The sequence below is a fragment of the Seriola dumerili genome, unplaced genomic scaffold (genome assembly GCF_002260705.1).
Source record: "Seriola dumerili isolate Sdu_G_001 unplaced genomic scaffold, Sdu_1.0 BDQW01000465.1, whole genome shotgun sequence".
Classification (NCBI taxonomy): Eukaryota; Metazoa; Chordata; class Actinopteri; order Carangiformes; family Carangidae; genus Seriola; species Seriola dumerili.
The window spans coordinates 939,644-963,871 of NW_019174720.1; the positions used below are offsets into that span (position 1 = coordinate 939,644).

Here is a 24,228-nt window from a genome sequence, read left to right on the forward strand (position 1 = left end):
TTACACACACAAGCTGAACAGAGCTTTGAAATCTGGAGTTGGTTAAATTTGTTCTTTGGTTTTTTTCTCTTAACCACTGCTGGCAGGCACCTCTGCTCCTACAGCACACACACACACACACACACACACACACACACACACACACACACACACACACACACACACACACACACACACACACACACATCACACACACACACACACACACACACACACAAAACTAAAAAAAAAGACTAAAAATGGTGATTGATGAAAGCCAGTTTCTGGTGTGTTGATTTTCTAAATACGAGCCTCCTTTGATGTCGTGCCGATGTGCGTTTGAGTGAGTATATTTTCCTGTAAGTGATTTTAAAGTGTGTTTTAGAAAAGAACTGCTCTCTCCTGATCACACACACACACATACACACAGTTCTTCACATCTTGCTTTATGTAATTGTTTGGCCCTGAGGACAGAGAACATACCTTCACTGAGGCTGTAAATGTGTTGTTTTAATGAGAAGGTCTAAAGAAAACTTGAATGTGTTGAGGTCATCACCATGGAATGTGGTCTAGATATTCATGATCTCTGGAGGAGCATTCCTAATGGTTTTCTGACTGATCCTCTAGTGCCTCCATAAGGACTAAATGTCAAAATCTTGAAAATCTTCTTTTATTTTCAACACTTCTTGAAGACTATTGATTTTAATGACCTCCTCCAGTGCCACACATTTTACACTTTGTTTAGTTTGTCCAACACCTGTGTTTTGTGTGTTTTAATGACCATTGGGCTCAGTGTTAGGCGTCTGTTTTTGTTCCAGCACGAAACCAGGAATAACACAAACACAGTCACAATGCAGTTTTTGTTGACTGTCAGCTGGTTTCCGTCTAGTGTCAGCTGGTTTCAGTTTAGTATCAGCTGGTTTCACTCTTTTATCAGCCGGTTTCAGTCTAGTGTCAGCTGGTTTTAGTCTAGTATCAGCTGGTTTTAGTCTAGTACCAGCTGGTTTCAGTCTAGTATCAGCCGATTTTCAGTCTAGTGTCAGCTGGTTTTAGTCTAGTATCAGCTGGTTTTAGTCTAGTACCAGCTGGTTTCAGTCTAGTATCAGCTGGTTTCAGTCTTTTATCAGCCGGTTTTCAGTCTAGTGTCAGCTGGTTTCAGTCTAGCATCAGCTGGTTTCCATCTAATGTCAGCTGGTTTCAGTCTAGTATCAGCTGGTTTCAGTCTTTTATCAGCCAGTATCAGTCTAGTATCAGCTGGTTTCCGTCTAGTGTCAGCTGGTTTTAGTCTAGTATCAGCTGGTTTTAGTCCAGTGTCAGCTGGTTTCAGTCTTTTATCAGCCAGTATCAGTCTAGTGTCAGCTGGTTTCAGTCTTGTGTCAGCTAGTTAAAGCTCTTTATCTGTTCTCTTTTCCTCTCCTGTCTGTGCACACATATACTATATTTACTACAGATGAATTCACAATAAAGCTGTTCTCATTGACATGTTTTTCTGTTTCGGTTGTCATGACAACAAGTTTGAAACAGCGCACGCACAGTGCAGCAAGCCGTTCGTCAAGCTCGCAACCCAGTTGAACTGTGACAAATTCCTGTGGAAACGAGGCATCCGGCAAGGCACGGAGTGTAAATGGAAAGTAGACCTGAAACAGGTCGCTGTGGAAACATAGCTCCTTCACAAGCTGCTCTCTGTACCAGAGGGCACCCACAGCCTCTTCCTTGCTGCTCCCCTTCTTCTTCTTACTAGTGGGGCTAGTCTTTGTTGTTGGCAATGATAGACTCTAACACAGCAGGAGCTTCCCGTTTTGCAGTGACGTGTCCCACTAGAAGTTTGGAAAACTTTGCCGATGTTTGTCTGTCCCCTGCGACTCCGCAGTGCAAATTGCATCCTGTTTGAAAGCCCTATAACTCTTAAAAAAGGGTTTTATATGAAAAAAAAAGTTGATTTTCTACATTTATCTAAACTATTGAAAAAAGTATGATTGCATATACAGTACCACAGTACCCAGCCCGGGGTGGGTTTACTGAGGCTCAGGTTGTATTTGATACGGCTTTTGAAATGATATTACATTAGCATGATATGATGTGTTTTTTTCCTGCTATTGTAACAAACAAAGTGCAAAAGGCAGTTTGTGTGTCTAAACCTGCTCCTGCCTCTGGTCTTCAAACCTGCAGAAAACTGTTTCATCACATTCGTGTGTGTTTGTGTATTTGAGAGGTACTGGCTCCTCAGCAACATTAGAGCCATTAAATCATAATCCAAGTGCTGTTCTGTTTTGAAACATGGATGTCAAATGGTGTTAGGTTTTAATTACAACTTAGTAATAATAAATGCAACAGGTTGTGTGTATTTAGACATTAAACTGTACATTCTACTGAACAATGCAGAATGTCTTGTTTGCAACAGGTTAACATTTAAAAAACACACCATACATTTTTCATTCCATGGCTGACGAACACTTAACACCAGCCCTTCTCTCATTCTAAATAAGCTTTTTTTTGTCCTGCAGTGAAACAGTGGTGGAGGGCACCCTCACCCATCCCTTTGCCCTGACGCTGTCTGAGGAGACCTTGTACTGGACTGACTGGCAGACCCGCTCCATCCACGCCTGCAACAAACACAGTGGAGACAAAGCCAGAGAAATCCTCAGCGGGATTTACTCTCCCATGGATATCCAGGTCCTGGAGCCCTACCGACAGCCTTACAGTAAGTGCAGTGCAGTATATTGAACTAATCCAGTCAGACTGAATGGTGATGATCTGTGATGATTGATTAAAAAATCTATTAGAACGCAAATTATGGGTGATCTTACAACAACATTTCTTTTTAGATACAGTTATTGTTTTATATTGTTTAATTTAGTATTTTCTAGTAGGCCAAATCTTATTCATATCTTCATAATATTTCCTTTTCACCTGTTCTGAGAAGCTAACCACATTTTCTTTTCCACTTCTCTGCCTCTCTGTTTCCCTCCCTCTCTCTCTGGTCTTTCTGTTGATGGCTCTGCAGTCCAGACTCCCTGTAGTGACAATAATGGAGGCTGCAGTCATCTCTGCCTCCTCTCTCCAGTCCAGCCTTTCTACAGCTGTGCCTGCCCCACTGGTGTCCAGCTCAAACCAGATGGAAAGACATGCAAGCCAGGTATGGGTCCTATTTATATATATTAGTGTATATAACATTAACATATATAACAGTATGAGCAAAACTGGTAATAAATGAGTTAAATATAGGTTGGATTTTACTTTTAAATGAGTTGTTGAATTGTAACCTGTAAGATTTGCAGCCTTGTGGCTATATACTGTGATGTGGAGGGTGAGGGGATGATGTCAGGGGACCGACTGACCCCTGTTCGGTGTAGCATGGACATGAGATCATCTAGAGTCTGATGGAGCATGGACAGTCACTAAAAGCTGAGTCATGGTGTGGATATGTGTGTTGTAGCTCTAGCACGTAGTTGTAGCCCTGCTGTTCATCATGGGTAATGTTACTTCTTAGTGAGGCCTAAATGTTTTGTTAAGCTACAGCATGGTGGTTGCTGTCAGGCTGGTGTGTTGTGTTTACTGTTCCTGAATACATGTTGTTCTTGTACAAAATCTGTGAGAGACACAAACTGGAGCAGCAGTCAGCCATTTCTGCAGTATAAACTGTGTGTTTTGCATCTTATTCTGACATTACATTTGTGATAGACCTTGGATTTTTATCCGGTTCATCATGGTCAGGGAAAGGTGAGAGAATTCAGCTGAATGAATCTTTGATAGCCAAGCAGACTACAGAGTGTTGCTAATTCAGTTTTTCTGTAATACCTGTTTTAAACCAACATTATCAGGAATAAGCAGGGTTTTTAAACGTGGGTAAACCTACCAAAAAGGGATTGACTCTTACACTTTCCACTGCTTGCCGAATTTGTCTTTCTGTTCGGACTGAAGACACACACAACTGCAAGGAGCGATGTCATCACATGCACTTACAGAGCACACACACAGACACATACACAGACACAGTGGAGAAACAGTGAGTTGGTAAAATGGATATGTTGCGGGTTGTTGCTCCTGTCAGTGTCAGAGCCTCAGTGTGAGATGCTTCCATCAGTGATTGTGTGTTTTTAAAACTTATTTCAGGACTGCAGCTCACTCTTTCATCCCTGAGCCCAGGGTAGCTGCAGTGTTTCTTTTTTAACAGCACCATGCTGAAAAGGTGACAGGTGTGTTTACTCACATTCAGATTCAGAGAACTTTATTAATCCCACCAGGGGCAATTTGTTTGAACAGCTTGCCTCACACACATACTAAAAACATACAGTGACATGAAGGCATAAAAATAAGGGAGTAATAAATAGAATGAGAAAAAAATACAATAAATAAATAAAATGAGATATGAGTGGAATAAAGGAATTTATAATAAATCAATATTAATAAATAGGTTGATCATCAATTAATAAAAGATGATAAAAATCATAAAAAAAAAAACAACTACAGAGAATTTAAAAGACGTAATGCAGAGGGAATAAAAGATTTCAAATGGTGGTTAGTTTTGGAAGGAGGTAAAATGTGAGAACGCCCCTACAGCAACAGAGAAAATTCACCAACAAGAGAGCCAAAATAAGCTAAAATACTTGTCGCTTCTGGAGGATTTGTTGATCGCAAAAGTCCCTTTGTTTCACTCCTGTGGTCTTAGAACAGATTTTAACGATGCTGCTCAGACTGTTTCTGTCTTTCAGTGATAGGCTGTGAAACCAGCAAGTAAATGAAAAAGGCTCTCAATAAAGGATTGATAAAAATGACAGAAAAGTACTTTAGTGTGAGGAGAAGGGGAATTCTCTGTTGCCCCCGCTTCACAATAGCTGCAGTGTTTATATCAAACTTAAGCTGATCATCAAGGATGGTACCTAGACATTTGTATGAGGTAACCTTTTCTACTGCTTCATTGTGAATAATGCTGTCTTCAGCTTTGTGTCTATTACATCTAAAATCAATGATCAATTCTTTGGTTTCAGATACATTTAAATCCAAGAAATTATTGTCACTCCAAGAACTAAAATCCACAAGAGCTTCCCCATGGTAGAAGGGACAACAGTGCAGTATCATCTGAGAATTGACCAGGTAGCTGCTTTCCTGGATGCTCCTGCATTCATCAGTATACATGATGAAAAGTAAAGGCAAGAGGAAACACCCTTGTGGTGATCCAGTGGACAAAGCAAGAGGTTCTGAGAGACAGCCATTAACCAAAACCGTCTGCTCTCTGGTAGTTAAGAAGTCTGATATCCATGAAACAAGCTGGTGGGGCAGATTAAAAACATTTATTAACCTTTCAAGCAAGAGATGAGGCTGCATTGTGTTGAATGAAAAGTCTGTGAATAAAAGCCTGGCATGGGCTTGAGGCTTTTCCAAATGCTTGTATAGGTTGTTAAGTATAAAAAGCTTGGCATCCTCCACCCCTCCCCCTCCTGGAAAGCAAATTGCAGTGGATCATTTTTCATTATGACAGAATTTTGTTCCTAATAATTTTCTCAAAAGATTTTCATACTTAATGATGTTAATGCCACAGATCTGAAATCATTAAGTTACTTAGGAATAGAGTTTTTAGGAACAGGATTTACAGTGGAGGATTTCCAAATAGCAGGGATTTTATTACAATCAAGTGACATTCAAAATATGTGGTGGAGGACACCGCTAAGTTTGTCAGCACAAAATCGTAATGTGCACCCACAAATTTGATCTGGGCCAGGGTCTTTCCTGATGTTTACATTTTTAAGAAGATTTCTAACACATTCCTGGCTGACGGAAATGTCACAATTAGAAGAGATGCTTTTTTCTAAGACACATGTTTTCTGAGAAGTCATATTTTTCAAAACAAGCATAAAAATTGCTGGAGCCGATAAATACTTGTGTCTACTGTAGAGTCATTTGACCTGGGGCTGAATGCAGATTGTTTTGCTTTCCTTTGCCGACAAAAGCCTAATTTTAGCGGGTTTTAGTGGGGTTATTTACCAGTGGAAAAGGAGCTAAAGTAACTTACTAAAGGGCCAAAGTGAAATCTTTGACTGTCTCATTGATGGGCTTGATGGGTGTTCATTAAGACCAATGTAATGTTGAGTTTTCGGAGTTATAATCAGCTGATTGTGTTACTTCAGTCTCACAGTTAAACTCTCATCATATAATATAAACATTTGAAACATTGAAGTTTAATGGTCCTGATGTGGAGCCTCCATTATTTGGATTAGATTAAATTAGATTAGATTAGATTAGATTAGATTAGATTAGATTAGATTAGATTAGATTAGATGAGGGGTAGTTTGGTTTGCAACAGCAGTCAACACAACCAATACACATCATAAATAGAATAATACAATAAAAAGAGACAAAATTCCATTTAAGTATGTTACAGTTAAAGTAAATTGTGAATCACCAAGAGTCCATCAGAATTTGTTAATTGCAATGACAACTAGACCAACAATGTGTTTAACAACCCAACAGCTGATGGGACAAAGGACCTCAAATATCTGTTTGCTTTGGCTCTTTGGGAAAGTGCACCTCCTTCCTGGTGGTAGGAGTCCAAACTCTGCATGGAGAGGGTGATGGGGGTCTGCTAAAATGACCTTTGACCTCTGAGTGGCTCTGACTTGATAAACTTTTGATAAATTGATAAATTCAAGTCAATGGCAATGATCTTTTGGCAAAGTTTGACAATATTTCCCATCTTATTTTTGTGAACCCTGCTGAGGTTCCCAAACCAACAGATTACTGAAAAAGTTAAAAATTGACTTGACAAAAGATGAATAATAGATGAATAAAACATTTTCAAGAGTGATTTGTCAACGTTAAAACCCTTCAGCTTCCTCAAGAAGAACAGTCTTAGATTGACTTTTTTGCAGATGAAGTCAGTGTTGACCTCAAAAGTCATTTTATCATCCACAATGGTGTCCAAGTATTTATAAGTAGTTCATGAAAAATAAAGTTCAGGAGACTACAGTTGTTCTGTCACAGTAAGGTAATCAGTATTTTGTATCTTCAACTCTTCTTCATTGCCATTAAAACACTTTCTGCCTCCTCACAGACAAAAGACCGTCCACAGATGTGAACTCAGCCTTTCAGATTTAGTTTTATAACATCAACATGAAATTGTTCCATTAATCTAGGAAACGGGTCTCATGATAACAACTGAGCCGTCTCCACGCCATCTGAGCTAGTTCAGAAGATCACAAGGCGTGGTTGAAACCTCCAGAGAAAGCTAGTGAGTCGACTTTGAATCAGGTCTTGTTTCAGTGAAAAACTAAACCTCAGATTTGATCATCGATTTGATAAAACAGATGAGACACTACAGTCAGACTGACTACAGTCGTACAGTTAGATCTGACACATCCTATTGAAACACAACCCCAGCAGTGCTTAGACATAGTGTTTCCTGTTGCTGACCTCCATCACCATTGTCTTTGGGTGTGTTTAGTGATGCAACATCATGTATCTGCCTGAAAACAAGTAAAAGTGAGTCTGACCTCTCTGCTGGGAGAGTGGGACACACACTGACCAGCTGCCATGTTGATTCCCACGATGCTGAAACAATAGAGCCTTATTCTGCAGAAACACAACAGTGTGTTAGAGTGCGTCTGTCTGTGAGGCTGTGTTGTGTGAATGTATTAAATTTGAATGAAACATGCCAACCAATCACTTAGCCACTGTTGACAATAAAAAAACAATGCTCTATTGTGTCAGCCTGCAGTGTGTGTGTGTGTGTGCATGTGTGTGTGTGTGTGTGTGTGTGTGTGTGTGTGTGTGTGTGTGTGTGTGTGTGTCTTTGTGTCTTTGTGTCTTTGTGTCCATGCTTCTAATTTGTTTTGCTTGGCTGGTTAAATTGAAGGCGTTTGTTATTGCGCTGGCAGCAGTGTGTGTGTGTGTGTGTGTGTGTGTGTGTGTGTGTGTTTGGTGTGTTGTAGCTGTGCGTGTTTGTGTGTTATGCTATGGCATACACCGATGCTGTGTGTGTGTAAGACTGTTTGTCAGAGGTCTTTAAGTGTCTCAGGATGAAGTCAAGCGAAGAGGAGAGTGGAATCACAGATGCTTTCCCTCCTTCCTTTTCCCTATGTCGCTTCATTTACCCTCCTCCCTCAGACTCTGAGCTGATGATGGAACAGCTCTCAGTGTCATATGTGATTGGTGCTGCGGTGGAGAGATGCCAGACTTTGATTTTGATTTTGTTGTGACAGTGCAGCTGGAATGAGAGACAGAGAAATATTTACATGATCATTATTATTATTGAAATATTTGTATTGATTTTTGCACAGTGGCACTCAGTACTCCAACAGTTTATTGTGTTATAGTGTTATAAATGAGCACTTAATGAATAAAACAGAAACAAATGGAAATGAAGGGGTGGTGGTGGGGTAGTTACATCATATTGATAGAGGGAAGCTCAGTCTCAAAATAAGATAGTTTCCAGATCTTATAAGACTTGTGGGTGGAGCCTTGGACAGTTTAAGATGGGACATGATCTCCTCCACCGAGTGCCTGTGGTGGTTGTAGAGCTTTGTTCCACCTGAGGAGTGTCAGATGTCTGTTGCCTCAGCCTGGTAGGTTGTGATTGGTGTTTCCCAGTTGACAACAGTGCAGTGAGTGGGTTATGATCAATAACTTTTAAAGTTCCTCTACACATGTTTTAAACAGTAAAAATCCTCTGCTATGATTCATATTTAGTTGAACATGGTTTTCACACATAAAAGCTGAAGCTCATCTCCTCTTACTTCCTGATTGAGAAATGTGGATCAGGCCTTGAGCCCCGCCCACCACCTGCTGTCTCCAGGTGGACAGGTGAAAGAGCAGAGAGTATCAAGATGGTTAGAGGAGGAAACATCAGAGAGACTCAGCCACATGTTTGAGCCTCAGTCAGACCCAGACTCAGATGAGGAGTCTGAGACCAGAACCAGAGACTAGCAGACGGATCAGAACAGTTAGCGCAGTTAGCATCTTTTATTTGTTTATGTTGTTTGTTAGCTTGTAACTGGCAGTGGCTGACACAGTGTTAGTGGTTGTGCTAATGCTAACTCTCTCTCTCTCTGTGCTGACAAGGTTTCAGGTTATTTAGCCCCGCCCCCCGTTCCCACAAGTTGACAGGATTGGTTCCTTAGGTTTGTGACATATGAAACCCTGGCTGTCTGAATCTGTGTTTATGAGACTGTCACTGGTTCACTGCAGTTCAAGGTGGAAACACTCAGTCATGGTGTTGATGATTATTTCACTCATCATATGTCTTGTGTTATATAAAAACATCATATGGATGTTAACAAGGTTAAACACTTGAGTTTCATCAGAGGGTCTTTAACACACCTGTTCAAAACAAAATGGGGTCAGTCTGGGACAAAACCAAAACTTGTGACTGAGGCGGGCTGAGTGTGGACCACACCTGCAGCCAGGTCTAAGACAGGGTGGAGTTTAACCAGTTTACCCACAGATAGATGGAACCTCTGCAGAGCAACAACCCATGTCTAATGCATATTGATGATGAGTGTACCAATGTAATGCAGCCCACCAGTCTGTATCTGATGTAGTGATTCCAGCTCTTCCTATTAAGTGGTGAAGTGATGGGGGGGGGGGACCCCGGGGGGGGGACCCCTGAATGTTATCATATGATACGACACCAGAGCCCTGCAGATTGGATCCAGGTTCAAACATCTGCACAGTAAGATTTACATGATTTACAGAATGATGTGTTTTTGATATTTGAGCTGATGATCTGGAGATTGTGTGGTATGTGTTGCATAATATACTATTACAGAGTACACAATTTAATCACAGATAATGTACTGTCTTTGTTTTAAGATTGTAGTGAATAGATGTGAAACGTGAGACAAAGATAAGACAGAGAAGGCCGACAGGGGAATAGACAGAGAGAGGCACTTTGAACTGCTCAAAATGTGAGCTCTTCACAGTCAGAGGTGTGAGAGACAGAGAGAAACAGTTAATTGTCTCCCATGAGGTGAGTTTGGCTCCTGTTAAATCTGAATCAACAGCCAAACACAGTGGAGGATCCCTGAGGACAGCAGAGCTCTTTGTTTGCAGACGGGTTGCAGCGAGGAGGAGAGGAGGAGAGTAAAGAGAGCAGAGCTGGGCTCCAGCTACAAATCTTTTTCAAAACACACAGATTGATATTGGACTGAGGGGTTTGGCTCCAATCCAGATACCAAGCACTCAGACTTGGATCTGCTGGATGAGGCCTTGATATCTATACTTTAATCACATGAGCTTTGGAGAAATGTACAATTTTCCCAGTGGGAGGAAAACCGTCTGGTACTTAGTGAGCAGCAGAGGAGTTTGAGATATGAGGTTTCAATAAGTCCAGAATCCCTTTTATGTGGAGATGCTCTGAGTATTTGTGTCTATCACTGCACCTTTGATTGTGTTGTCCAGCAGGGTTTCTCTTCAAAGAGTGGAGCAGTTCATAATATCACCAAAACAAACCTCCACTGTTGAACACAGGATGTTTATTATATACATAAACATATACATTATACACAACAGTGTGGTAACAACAACATAACTTTAACTGACTGTTGTATTGTAGGGATACACAATTAATCGAAATATTATTGAAATCACAATGTGGCCAAGTGCAAAATCCAGATCACAGGAGTTGCAGTTTGTTTGTTAGAGGTAAAATGTGTCACAATAGACCATAAATGAAGCATAGAGGTGCTACAGAGACGCCTACAAATCATATTCTCCATATGTAAAGAAATGTTTGTTTGGTATAAGATCCAACAAAAATACATCTTTTAAACAATTTTTTCCAGTGAAAATGAAATACAAAAATTACCATTAACACTTAAATAAACACTCATATCAGAAAATCTGCCAAAAATAATCGCAGTATGATTTTCTTTGAATACCGTTCAGCCCTGTTGTGCAGTTTGTCTTCCTTCAAGAATTCTCAGATAAAATACAGTCTAGCTGATTGAATGAATTGAATGAATGAAAATACGACAGTTGTTTGCAGCGGTTCCACAACAGTTTGCACCTGAAAAAACCTGGTTGGACGAGCATGTCAGCATCACAGCTGAGCTTCAGATTTGAGAATGCAGCCTTGTCAAGTACGAGTCATCAGGCTTATTATCTCATTTCATGGAGACTAGTTTCTAGTAAATATCACTGTGTGTGGAGTTTGAAGGACATGAGCATTTACCAGGCGGACACGGTCCTGACACATGAGGGATTAAGATTAAGACTGAGTCCACACTGAGACGTTTTCATTTTAAAATGAACACGATCTCTGTCCAGACTAACACACCTGGGATCACATATCACATGACCATTCACGTACACTGAGCGTGTGCAAGCTGGTGTTAACAGGAAGGAGATTGTCTCCTCTGCAGTTGGTTAGTTGAGGTAAATCCTTTGAACATTAAAATACTGACTGTAACTGAACAAAAGCTGCTAGCAAAGACAACAAGGTCAGTAACACTGTAATTCATTATCATGTTGTATTCACCACTGGTAGTCCAGGCTGATGAGAGCCAATCAGGAGAGACTGTGGGTGTCTGCGTCATTGTTTCCAAAGGTCTCAGTTTCTGTCGTCCAGACTACAACACAACCCCAGAGTTTCTCTTGAAAAAACTGGAGTAGTGTGGACGTCAAGAGGAAAGAGAGCAAGAGAAATGAGAAACGTATGACTGAAACGTATTAGTGTGGATGGAGTTTAAAATTTTGAACATCTCTTGGCATCTGCTGCTAGATCTGTTATATCTGTCTCTTGTTTGTCAACTTCATGTATGTACGATACCACATCACCTAAGACCCCCTTTAAATGGAGGAAATTTCCTGCTTTCATGTCTGTGATACTATTTTATGTAATTTTTTATCAGTCATTCATTGAAAGTCTTCTAACTTTCTCATTTATATGCTGGTTTAATGGGCTGTCTGTAAAGGACAAAAATAGACTAAATGGTATTGTGAAAGTTTTCTCAAAGATAACTGGAGTCCAGCAACGAGACTTATTCTCCCTTTGGAATTATCATCCACTTGGACCATGCTCTGTCCTGTGAGTTTACTATAATGCCCTCAGGCTGGCGTTGCAATGTGCCCCAAACCGCTGCTCCAAGTCCCCCATTCCTTTTGCTACCAGGCTACTAAACGCCAACAGTTGTCATTTTAAATGACTGGTATATTTACATTTTTGAATTGAGTCACTCATGTATATGTAACATAATGTATTATTTATTTTACTTACTTTACTTGTGTTGAAGAAAATTAACTCGAGTCCAAGTTCCAACTTTGCTGTAGTGTTGTCAGAGTCTACTTACACAGAGCAGGTCTGAGGCAATAGACTGACCCAGAGTGAAGGGCAGGGGGACACTTGTACAGTTGAGGAAAAGCGGGATGGGTTACAGACGTGGTCAGACAGGATGACAAATGGACCAAAAGAGTGTAGAAACGAAAGGTATTTTCTTGTAGAGGCCATACAGCATAGCACCAAGGGTCGACTTCCATGGGGGCTGCGAGAGACCCCCCAGCCTGTATCACTTAGTAAGGTAAGGATATTGTAAGACAGTGAGGAATTTAGCAAGATAAGGGAAGAGGGCACTGCATGTTGACAGACAAGTCCCAAGTCCCCAGAATGTGTATTTTCTTGTTTCTCCTCCTCCACGTATGTTGATCTGTTGCCTCAGACATATAACTTTTGTGTCTGGACTGTGTAAGCTGCAAAGGATAAATAAGGATAAATTAGGTTGTCGTAATCTGAATCTGAAATGTGAACACATCCAACTCCTATTTGACAAACGCTACATGATACAGGACTCTTGTGTGAGCAGATATAAAGATGAAGGTCGTCAGCAGCAGAAATAAATGATATGTTGTGGAGATGAATTTCATTACAGCAGAAACAGACTTATTTTAGGCTGGAAAATCACTACTGTGCTGGTTCGTATGCAATAAATCCATAGGATCCAATTAGAGCAGCTGTCTCAGAGCTAAATGAAGTCTGTCACAGTGAATTCTTAGTTACTGCTAAATCGACATGAATTAACACTTAATGAAACTTGTGTGGTTCGTTTAGGAGCAGAGCAGGTTCTGTTGCTGGCCCGACGGACTGATCTGCGCAGAATCTCCCTGGACCTGCCAGACTTCACCGACATCGTCCTGCAGGTAAACACATCCACACACAGACACAGACACACACACACACACCCACACACTCATCAGTCCTCCGTCATGTACTCATCATTGTTCCTCTGCTCATGCAGGTCGATGACATTCGCCATGCCATTGCCATAGACTACGACCCGGTCGAGGGTTATGTCTATTGGACAGATGATGAGGTTCGGGCCATCCGGCGCTCCCACATCGATGGCAGCAATGCCATGATACTGGTTACCACGGAGATCAACCACCCTGACGGCATTGCTGTGGACTGGGTGGCCAGAAACCTGTACTGGACTGACACTGGCACTGACCGGATTGAGGTACACTTGAGACTTTACACTAGAGTTACTAAATATCCACCATACCTGTCTGACCAATCAGAGCCGTGTTTCATATTGTTTGATAAATGGCCTCAGTGGTTGTGATTCTTTTGTCTTTTGTTTTAATGTTGAATGGTGTCCTGTGGTTTTCCAGGTGACCAGGCTGAACGGAACCTCTCGGAAGATTCTGATTTCTGAGAACCTGGATGAACCCAGAGCCATTGTCCTCGACCCTGTTAACGGGTAGGTGTGTGTATGTGTGTGTGTTCGTGTGTGTTCTGGTGGTTTTAGACTTGACACAATTAATTTTGATCAAATGCATTCAGCGAACAAAAGATTTCTAGATAGAAATATTTCTCTGGTAATAAGGCGTGTCTTATTTAAGGAAATGTTTAAATGATTGACAGCTGTGTATGTGGAAATGCGCTGTGTCTATTCAAGCAGCTTCAAAATCTAAATATAACATATGTATATATATAACATATTGTCACTATGTATTAATAAGGACATGTGTAAAATGTATCATGTCCCTGTAACTGGAAATAACTCCATGTTCTGTCACTGCCTCTGTCTCTCTCAGCTACATGTACTGGACTGACTGGGGTGAGCATCCTAAGATTGAGCGGGCCAACCTGGATGGAACGGACCGGGTGGTCCTACTCAACAGCTCTCTGGGCTGGCCCAACGGACTGGCAATAGATTATGCCGCAGGAAAACTCTACTGGGGAGACGCTAAGACGGACAAGATAGAGGTACGTCATCTATTTTTGTCATCTGGTCTCTGCAGGTCCAGTGTGACCTGACCTGTCTGCTCTGGTGTGTTATGGTCTGCACTGGTCTGGTCTTACCTGTTGTACATCCTGTCCAGTGCACACACTGCCAAGCGTCACAGTTAGCTCCAGTCAGATGAGACAAAGGACAGAAAGTTTGATCACAATTTGAACACAGCTCAACTAAAGTGATTGTCAGTGTGTCAGTCTCATGCAGATTAATGATGACAGATGTGTGATCTCAAATGTCAGTTGGACACCATCCAACTGGTGAAGAAGAACTGGTCCATGATAAAACTGGTCCCACGGGTCAAATAGATTTTGATGAGTCAGCGGGGTCTCGTTTCAAACAGCAGATGATTTCAGTGTCTCCTCTCAGGTTGAAGGTGTCAGTCACTTACCACTGTAGCAGTCTCTGCTCTGGATGAATCTCCCTGGCTCCCCAGTAAAACACTGATAAAAACAATAATGATAGAAAACTAATCCTGAAGAAAAAAACAGCTTAAAACATGTGAAGTCAGACGCTGTCAGAGACGTGATGTTCTCAGTGAGTGGATGGTTTTGGAACTGGTTTTGGAGGCTGTGAGGAGCATGCTGGGAAATGACTGCTACCAGCTGTTGTCGTGTCAGTTTGTCTGTATGTCATTTGAGCAAGACTACCTGAGAACAATAGGCAGGGCTGGGCGTGACTGTCTTTACTCTGGGTGTGGGAGTTTGGTGAAAAATGTGTATAAGCTGGAGAATGTTGTCTTCTTCTGACAATACATCTGTTTCTCTATTCCTTATGTTTTCTTCTTCTTGTTTTCTTTGATACTGGATATTATTCATCTGCTGGACAGAAGTGCAGCTTCTGTTCTGACCCCAGTGTTTTTTATTCTCAGGGCTTTTGCGTCCTGATCACTCGGCTGTCGGGTTGCCCCCTGCCTCCAGTGTTTGGGCCTCAAATCTCAAACATCTGTGACAAAATTTGAAGAGTCTGAATTTAGATTTTAAACATCACAGTTGATTGTGGGCCTGTCATCAGTGATGCAGGTGAGCAGGTCATCACTGTGTGACAGCAGATTCAGGTCAGCTCAAGTTCTGTGAAGGTTTCTGGCCTCAGAAATCAGGTTAGTACCAAAAACTGAGAATACTTCACATTTACTTACATTAGGGCTGCTCGATCATGGCAAAAATCATAATCAGGATAGTTTTGATCAATATTGAGATCATGATTATTTAACACAATTACTCATTGACTTTGGAAACGCCACACATTTATTGGTCTTTTAATCAGTGGACTGTCTTGAACTTTAAATACAATTCAGCGGAAAAACAAATAAAACAATTAATTAAAAAATGAGATAAAGAAATAAGACAACAGATAATATATAATATCTAAATGTATATAATTAAATATATAATATGTAATTTTATAAAAATAAATTGGATCAAAATAAATAAGATCAACTATGTTGTAGTGCACTGCACCAACATATTGTAAACTCTACTGTAAACTATGTTCAACAAATTCCGCTCACTAACTCGGTCAAAGGAAATGAAAGGCTGGCCCAACTGAATCGCCGAACTGCTCAGGTTTTCACACTCCATCACACATCTCGTGGTGGATGTGGGGATGGTGTTGTAGGGAGGGGGGCTTAGATTTGTTGGGAAACAGAATGTGGCACAATAACCGTTTTATCTTGATGATCTTGTTTTCATAATCGTTTGAAGCCAAAATAATGATTTTAAAATAAAATTTGATTAATCACCCAGACCGAACTTCCATGCATGTCAGTGCCAGTACAAGTTGACTTTGTGGTGAATGGAACCTTTACAGCAGTATTAAAACTCTCCTCTGGTGCTTCGCACCAGCACTACAGTATGTGTTTGACAGGTTGTGTTGGTATTTTTCTACATCGGCTGGTCTGGTTTAGAGCCTGGAGGTCTCCACAGCCCAGTGTCTGAGGCAGAGAACAACAAAGTGAGGTAGGGTTGGGGGGTGGTTGTTATTCTTGTTGCCCTTCCCCCTCTCACCAAGACTTCCACTGCTGCTTTAAAGCAGGTGTTCTTCAGTCTCCCGCTCTGTCAGCCTCTCACACTGAGGCTACAATAACTTCATGTGCCTCTTATTCTCTGTAATTTACTTTGTTCCTCTTTCCCTCATCAGGTAGATTTGTTTTCATTCCTCAGTGTTAGTCTGCGATTCTGCCTGTTTATCACGTGTGTCACTGTGACTGTAACTGTTGTAGCGTCTGTGGAAACGGACGAGTTTATAGCTGTTAACATATTTTCATAGCAGCAGAGAGAGGAGCAGAGAAGACCAGACCAAAGCAGTGAATGCCTGAGCTTTCTGGCTGAATGCTTACCAATTGAAAAGAGGTGGCTGCCCCCCTCCCCCTCCCTCCCCCCTCTGCTTCTCTCTCTCTCCCTCTCTCTCTCTCTGTCAGGGTGAAAGGACCCACCTCAAAGGGCTTTTTTTCACGTTTTAGCCTTGTTTTTATCCTGTTGAAAAGAGATTGCTGCTGGGTGTGAAGACTTTTCCATTGTACGTCTGCTTGTGTCTCTCTCTCTCTCTTGTGTGTGTGTGTAGTCTAATCTTGTTCACTGCAGCCAGTGTAAGGCTACGTCCACATTACTCACTCACATTACACGTTAAGTAGCGTTCTAATGTGAAAACCATCTCCGTCCGGATGAGCGTTTTAGCTCTGTATCAGAAATATTCTCCGTCGACTATCACACCTGAAAACACATACATACCTGAACAATCAGGTACACTGAACATGTGTGAGCTGGTGTAAACAGGAAGTAGATTGTCTACTCTGCAGTTGATTAGTTGCGGTAAATACTCTGGATGAACACACTCATAATTCATTATCATGTTGTATTCACCACTGGTAGTCCAGGCTGATGAGAACCAATCAGGAGAGACTGTGGGTGTCTGTGTCATTGTTTCCAAAGGTCTCAGTTTCTGTCGTCCAGACTACAACACAACCCCAAAGTTTTCAAAATAAAAAGGGACCAGCAGCGTTTCTGAAAGTCTCTGTTTTAGAGGCTAAACTAACCCTTTGGTCTTATTTTTGTCGTTTTGTCCATCATCTCTAACAGTAATAATAACACTGCACTTATTAATCACTGAGATCTGGGAATACACCGACATTGTCCTGGTGGGTGTAGGATCTTGAGCAGTCAGACCACAGGACAGTTGTTTCTGATTTTATTGGTTTTACCGACTAGATTAAAATGTAAAACTCAGGTCACAGCCACATGACACATGTGGTCTGCTAATTTGATTCTCCTATGATATAGGTGTGTGTCCCTACCCAGCTCCTCCCTACTGTACAGGTGGAGGATGTGGATGAAAGTGAGGCCTTGTCCAGATGGAACAGTGTAGATAGGTTCAGGATATTGAAGAGGTCTGTCTGAGCCGCTGGGCTGGATTCCCCCTCGGTGGCCGGGGCAGGCCGGGGCAGTGTGGGTCGAGGGTGATTAGGGTTTGGGTTAGGGTTAAGGGAAGGGTTAGTGGGGTTGGGTATAGGGGATTAGGGGAGGGGGAAATTGGATAACAGGTAGGAGGGAAAGGAATAGGGGGAAGGGAGGGGAGAGGAGAGGAAGGGAAGGAGATATTATTATTATCAGATATTACTGAAATGTCATTGGCCAGAGTGACACCATCAGCGAGGTGTTGACTCTCTCATGTCGTGGTGGTGGCTCTTGGACAACGCAGCAGGTTCAGGACGAGACCTGGACCTGACTTGTGTGGTTCCACCCTCAATATGTATATTTGCAGATCTGTCCAGATAGTTCACAGAATGTGTTGGAGTTCACTAACAAAGCAGAGGTGGCTGTAATAATAAAAAGCATGTGAAATGTTTGCATTGATTTTACACAGTAACTTTTTTATAGCTGCAATGGTTCATTGATGTTTTATTAGTTGATGGAAAGAAAACTATCCTGATAATTGATGAAGCAAAGATACTGAACATGTTAGTAAATAGTAGTAATAGTAGTGAACTGAAGATGTGGATTTATGATGTCAGTTTATCTTGTTCAACTTGTCACCTTGAGCTCTAGGATGTTGTGATCTGCATTTTTCATTGTTTTCATGAACCACAATTAATCAATTAAAATAATCACAAATAATGAAAATAATCATTAATCATTCATGTTTCTAAATGGACAGTGAACAGATAAGAATCTTTTCATGTTATTTAGGAAAAGGACAAACCTTTTAATCTTCATGTGTTCGTGTGTCAGAGTTCAGACAGCTGCGTGCACTCACCTTTAAATATGATTTTTAAAGCAAAAAAATTCAATAAAATTACAGTTTGTAGTTGATTTATTTTATTCTTCAGCAGGTGTAAACATCAGGAACCCTCTCAACCATTATTACACCTGTGATTCACCTGATTGCTGTTGTGTTTGTTGAAGATCAGTGATCACCTGATCATCAGATCTACAGTGGATTCACAAAGTCTTCAGCTTCACACTGGAATCATTCTCTCATCCATCTACACTCTATAATGACAAGATGTATTTTAAGATTATTGTCACTATCAAGTCTTCAGGTTCTACTGATCTGAGATCATTTATTCATTTTTTTTTGTTTATAAAATGTTGTTGTAAGTGCAGTGTGGCGGAGGCTTCAGCATGAGTGTAAGACCTTCAAAATATCTTATTCTACTCACTGCTCTAGGGGTGTGTACATTGTACCTGTGTGTGTGTGTGTGTGTGTGTGTAGAACGCCTGTCAAACAGCTGAAAACTGAACAGCACCCAACGTTTTAGTAAAAGAGAGAAGAGAGAGAATGATAAATGATTGAGGTACACTGAAGACTCTTTTTTTCTCTCTCTCTCTCTCTCTCTCTCTCTCTCTCTCTCTCTCTCTCTCTCTCTCCCTGTGTGTTTTCAAGTCTTTTTAAAGAAATCTGACTCCCCTCTGCCACCACCCACCCAACCCCCTCATCTGTGGAAAAAAAAACCCTCTGAAGTTACCACAGGCCCCCTCCTTTTAAAGAAGAGAGTGTGTGTGTGTGTGTGTGTGTGTGTTAGCTGCTTTAACTAATGTGTTGCTTTCTGTATGCACACATGCGTGCGCACACACACACACACACACACACACACACACACACACACACACACACACACACACAGCAAACGGCTGCTTTGTTGTGATTATGCAGATTGACTGTGCGTTGCACCATTCAATCACACTGTGGAGCCATATGGTGACTGCTTGAGTGAGTGTGTGTGTGTGTGTGTGTGTGTGTGTGTGTGTGTGTGTGTTTGTGTGTGTGTGGAGGCAGAGAGGTGTATATGGTGGAATTTCCCCTCCAGGGCCCTGCTCCCTGTATCAGTAGCTGTCTGAGTGTTGGACTGTATGATACCATCTGACACAGATGTGCCAGTGTCAGTTGAGGAATTTAACCAAGTACATTTACTCAAGTACTGTGTTGAAGTACCTGAGACACCTGTATTGTACTCGAGTCTTTCCATCTGATGGTACATTCTACTTTTACTGCGTCCCTTTCTAGTCACTGCTTTCTTTGATGAATTAGATTTGACATATAAAACAAATGTTTATGAACAAAAGGTGCATAGTTAAATTGTAGGTTAAACTACCCAACAGTATTTAGTGTAAACTAGTTTATATGAGTAATTAACACTTGTGTAGTAAAACAAAACCCAATGACAGTATAGCAAACTACTACTACTAAAGTTACACAGACAAAAAACAGATCTAAGTTATAAAACTAATGACCCTGCCTGGCCGCACAGTTGTTGTCATGACTCCTGTTACTTAGCATGATACAGGCTGTGTTAGCCTGGTGCACAGCAGATATCTGCAGTATAATCTGAATGTTAAAAGTGATATAAATTTAAATAATTGTCTCATGAATCAACTTTAGCACAGTTCTGTATTTGGCTGTTGTTTCGATGCTGTTGTCAAACTGGCACATTTGTTTTTCAGTTTGCTCATGCTGCATTGTGTGTGTGCCTGCCACAAATCAATGAAGACGTTTTCTTCATTTGATTGTTTTGCTACTACCTGTGGTCATGACATCTGGTTAGTGACCATAAGAATGAGATGAGGCGGTTGAAATGGGTTTCCTCCGGTGTCTGAGCTCAGCCGGACAGACAGGGTGAGGACCTGGGAGTAGAGTCGCTGCTCCCTCACATCGAAAGGAGCCCATTGAGGTGGTTTGGGCATCTGGTTAGGATGCCTCCTTTGGATGTACATGCAACTGGGAGAAGACCCCAAGGTAGATCCAGAATTCACTGGAGGGATTACATATCTCACCTGGCCTGGGAACAGTGAAGCCTCTGAGGACCAGGGCCAACGTCATGCCTGCGACACCTTCTGTCCTCCATCTTCCAAGAAGACACTGAGGTCCTGTCTGTGATAACCAGGTTCTTCATCAGGGGTGAAAGTAACAAGTTATGTTTATTTTTTGTGTTTTTAAAAATCAGTCATTTAATTTTAATAGTGAAAGAAGGAGCAGAGAAGTTCAGAGCAGATTGTGAAGGACTTAACGGTGCACAAGACACTGATGCTCAGACGGATATGTGAATAAATAACTCAGTGTATAGCATCAATAACTACTGTGTTGCCTAGCAACGTAGCATTTTGTCTGTTTGTCAGCTGTAGCAACTGTGGAGTTTATCTCCTTTGTACTGCTGTTAATTCTTAAAGAAGTAGTAGCTGTTTGATTTATGTAGCTCAATATAGCTACATAAAGTCTATGGACCCCCATGGACAACAGCACCATTATAACGTCCAGTCAACACCACAGCTGAGTATTTCCACCGCTACCAATGTCAGTCTCCGTTGACAGCCAGGTTTTCATATGTCACAAACCTAAAGAACTGATCTCTGCATTTCTCTGCATTTGGGTCTAACTCACCTGAGCCTTCACCACCTCTGACAGGAAAAACTTTTGCAAGTGCAGGAGCAGCTGAAGTCCTCAGAGAGGAGGTGGGTCTGAAACAGAAGCTCCATGACAGTGACACTGAACTGTTGAGCTGTCAACAAAGAGAAACCTCTACTCTGCTTCATCAGATCCTGGAGCTGGACAGGAAGCTGCTCAGAGTGAGAACGAGACCGAGATCAAGTGGACACACTCCTAGTTCTGCTCCAGCTGAAGACCAGGGAGAACGCCCTCCAGTCCGAAAGGCAGAACCAGAAATACAAAAAACATTACGACAAGTTCAACAGAGAGAAGCTGGACGGAAGCTGTCACAGCCAGGGGGCGTGGGATGTTACCCAACCTTGGTGGATGGTTGTCCCAGCCGGTAGCATGTAGCAGCAGTTAGCACTGCAGCATCAGAGGAAGAAGGCACAGGTTCAAACCCTCAACTGGAGCTGCTTCCTGTCTCTTACCTGAGTGTGTGTCCTCCCACACTACAAACACATTCAGTATAGATTTATTCAAGAATTTAAAATGTAAAAAAAAATAATGAAGTTGAAAATAAAATGATCAAAAAATATTTTTTATCATAACATTCAAATGTAACATGTAGATGTCGACACGACAGACTTGACTTTTTTCTTTTTCTTTGCTTTTCCTGAAACACTGAAGATCAGTGTTGTGACTCAGGTCTGCTCTGCCTCTGATCGCTGCCTGGCAGATTCTGTGTGGCTGAATGGATCAGTTAGATAAAAGATTGAAATGAAGTTTTGTGTGGACATTGGCCTCTGAGTGGCTCCGCGTTGCCCTGATGCTTTATCCCCCGTGAGGGCCGTGAAAGACGATTTGAGCCAGCTTTGTGAAACGGTGGAGCCTCTCTTTATAACGCTGGCAGTGGTAATAATGGAGCAGGCAGCCAAGGACAGGCAAACACACACATAGAAGCTTCCACTGACAGGCAGCAGGCAAACTAAGTTGTCTGTTCACCGGTTTCACCAACTGGAGATGTTTGAATATATGAAGCTGATTCCTGTCCTGCAGTTCTCAAGTGTGTTATTATTTTATTTTCAGACACAGACTTAGATAATATTCATTTTAAAGTTGAAATGTTTCTTGGCTGATATTTGATAATATCAAATATTGTGATATGTTCTGCCATATGTGATATTTTTGATAATTGTAATAATTTTGATATAATTATAAAAAACACCTGAAATGTAAAATACAAGAATATAATTATAAAAAAACACTTGGGCTGGACCGTATCGGGGTATTACATTTTGGATATTGAAACTTACCGAAGCCGGGCTCCAGGGCCTTTAATATTTGCGAATGCTGGAGCCAGTTTTCTAACATAATTTGAACATAACACGGCGCATATGTAAATCAAACTAGGGCTGTATTTTAATGAGTTGATGTGTGGCAGCCAACAAGCTCTGCAAAAAACACAGCCTGCATTACAGCGTGCCTGCTTTTCTATGATTTTCTGTTTGATGTTGATCTATGGACAGAGAAGTGTAAGTGTGGTGCTTTCCTGTGGAAGAAGGTTTGAGCAGCTTCTCCTCAGCTTGATTGCAGTTTCAGCCAACAGCAGCACTTAGGAGACTCAAAATAACCATTTTCTAAAACTCCTCTCAGTATCAACACTTGCTCTTTGTTAAACTGCTAGCGTCTTTCAAAGATATGGTTCAAGTGTTGTAATGTAGTTTTTACAGGTCACATACCTGGAGCCCCGTGGTTTACAATAAAAAGAAATAGGAATGTCTCCATCTTTACTGTGGAGCCAGGAGGAAAATAAAAAACATCATTCATGCTCTCAGTTTCGAGTTTTGTATAAGCACCTTATACTGTCCTATATCAAACACCATATATTCAAATTATATCATCACGCTGGTCACGACATGACGAGTGATTGTGCTGACAACACTGTGTTGACGTGTTTCCATAAATCCTGACTGAGTTCTCAGGTTAGAAAAATAACAGAAACACCTGTTGTTGCTCAGAGTTTCCACCGTGTCCTGCCAGCTAGCTCTCCTCCCTGCTCCTTCATCCTGTTTCCCTCCGTCTGTCTCTCCTCTAGACGCTCCTCCATGGCTGTTGCCACAAACTCACTGTAGCTGTATGTCTCATTTCCTCTAGGAGCTCAGCCTCTGGCCTACATCTGTGTGTGTGTGTGTGTCTGTGTCTGTCTGTGTGTCTGTGTCTGTGTCTGTGTGTGTGTGTTGTGGCTGATCTTATGTATCCTATTAGAATGGTAATATTGTGGTCAGATGTGAGCACTGTTGTGGTGAGCAAGCGACAGCAGCTACTAGCCCACAGCTGTGTTTGTCTCGACACACAGTAGATGGTCAAGTGAACTTGTTTTCCTTAAACGTTCCTTAAAATAGGTGTGTCAACATTTTTAATGCTTAAATTGCATACAATATTATCTGTCATCTTCTGAAAGCCTTTATCCTCCACCATGGACAGCAGGACATGTCTTTATTCAAAATGCTGTCTGTGAACTCAGCTGCTCGCTCAACTGAACATGGTGCAGCTGTCTGTCAAAAACTGTCCATAAGATGCTGTGATTTAGCAATAATTATTATTGATATTTTTTTTAAATTCAATTATTACTTTACCTTAAATATCATACTGTAAGTTGATAAGACTGGCTGATGTATTTTATTTACTGTGTTGAAGGATTACCCTGCAGCTGCTGATGCTGTTTACTGCCGTCACATAAACTGAGGATTTTATTTTGCTGATATTATGCTTTCTAGGGTGTCACTGTGAGGGGCGTAGGTTTGTTTGTTTGTGTTTGTGTGTGTGTGTGAGTGTGTGAGTGTGTGTGTGTGCATGTGTGTGAGCAGGAGAGAGGTGTATGTCCTTGAGCAACACTTAACTAACGCGGAGACATCATAACGAGCCACCACATTAATAAAACGTTAGGTTCTTAACTAGCCATTACATACAATGGATGTGCATTATTTACTCACATTAACTAGCACAACTAGCAATCATACTGATTGACGTTGTTAACTTCACCTTATGTTGTTATGTTGATCCGGCTCTGTGAACTGGATGTGTAGACTTTCTGCTGAGATGCTGAAGCTTTGATGTTGTGTTATTGTGGTCGGCTAGTTCCGTTTCACAACAGACACACTGTACA

The 24,228-nt window shown here is 41.4% G+C and overlaps 1 protein-coding gene across 1 annotated transcript in view; it reads left to right on the top strand.

Annotated features, from left to right (window-relative positions):
- The window catches only part of lrp5 (LDL receptor related protein 5), a 77,841-nt gene that overhangs the window by 24,552 nt on the left and 29,061 nt on the right, over positions 1 to 24,228 (top strand). Inside the window, exons 6-11 of the mRNA XM_022762993.1 lie at positions 2,484 to 2,680; positions 2,984 to 3,115; positions 13,016 to 13,104; positions 13,203 to 13,421; positions 13,576 to 13,664; positions 14,002 to 14,173. Coding sequence (XP_022618714.1) covers positions 2,484 to 2,680; positions 2,984 to 3,115; positions 13,016 to 13,104; positions 13,203 to 13,421; positions 13,576 to 13,664; positions 14,002 to 14,173 — 898 coding nt within the window. The remainder of the gene's footprint in view (positions 1 to 2,483; positions 2,681 to 2,983; positions 3,116 to 13,015; positions 13,105 to 13,202; positions 13,422 to 13,575; positions 13,665 to 14,001; positions 14,174 to 24,228) is intronic.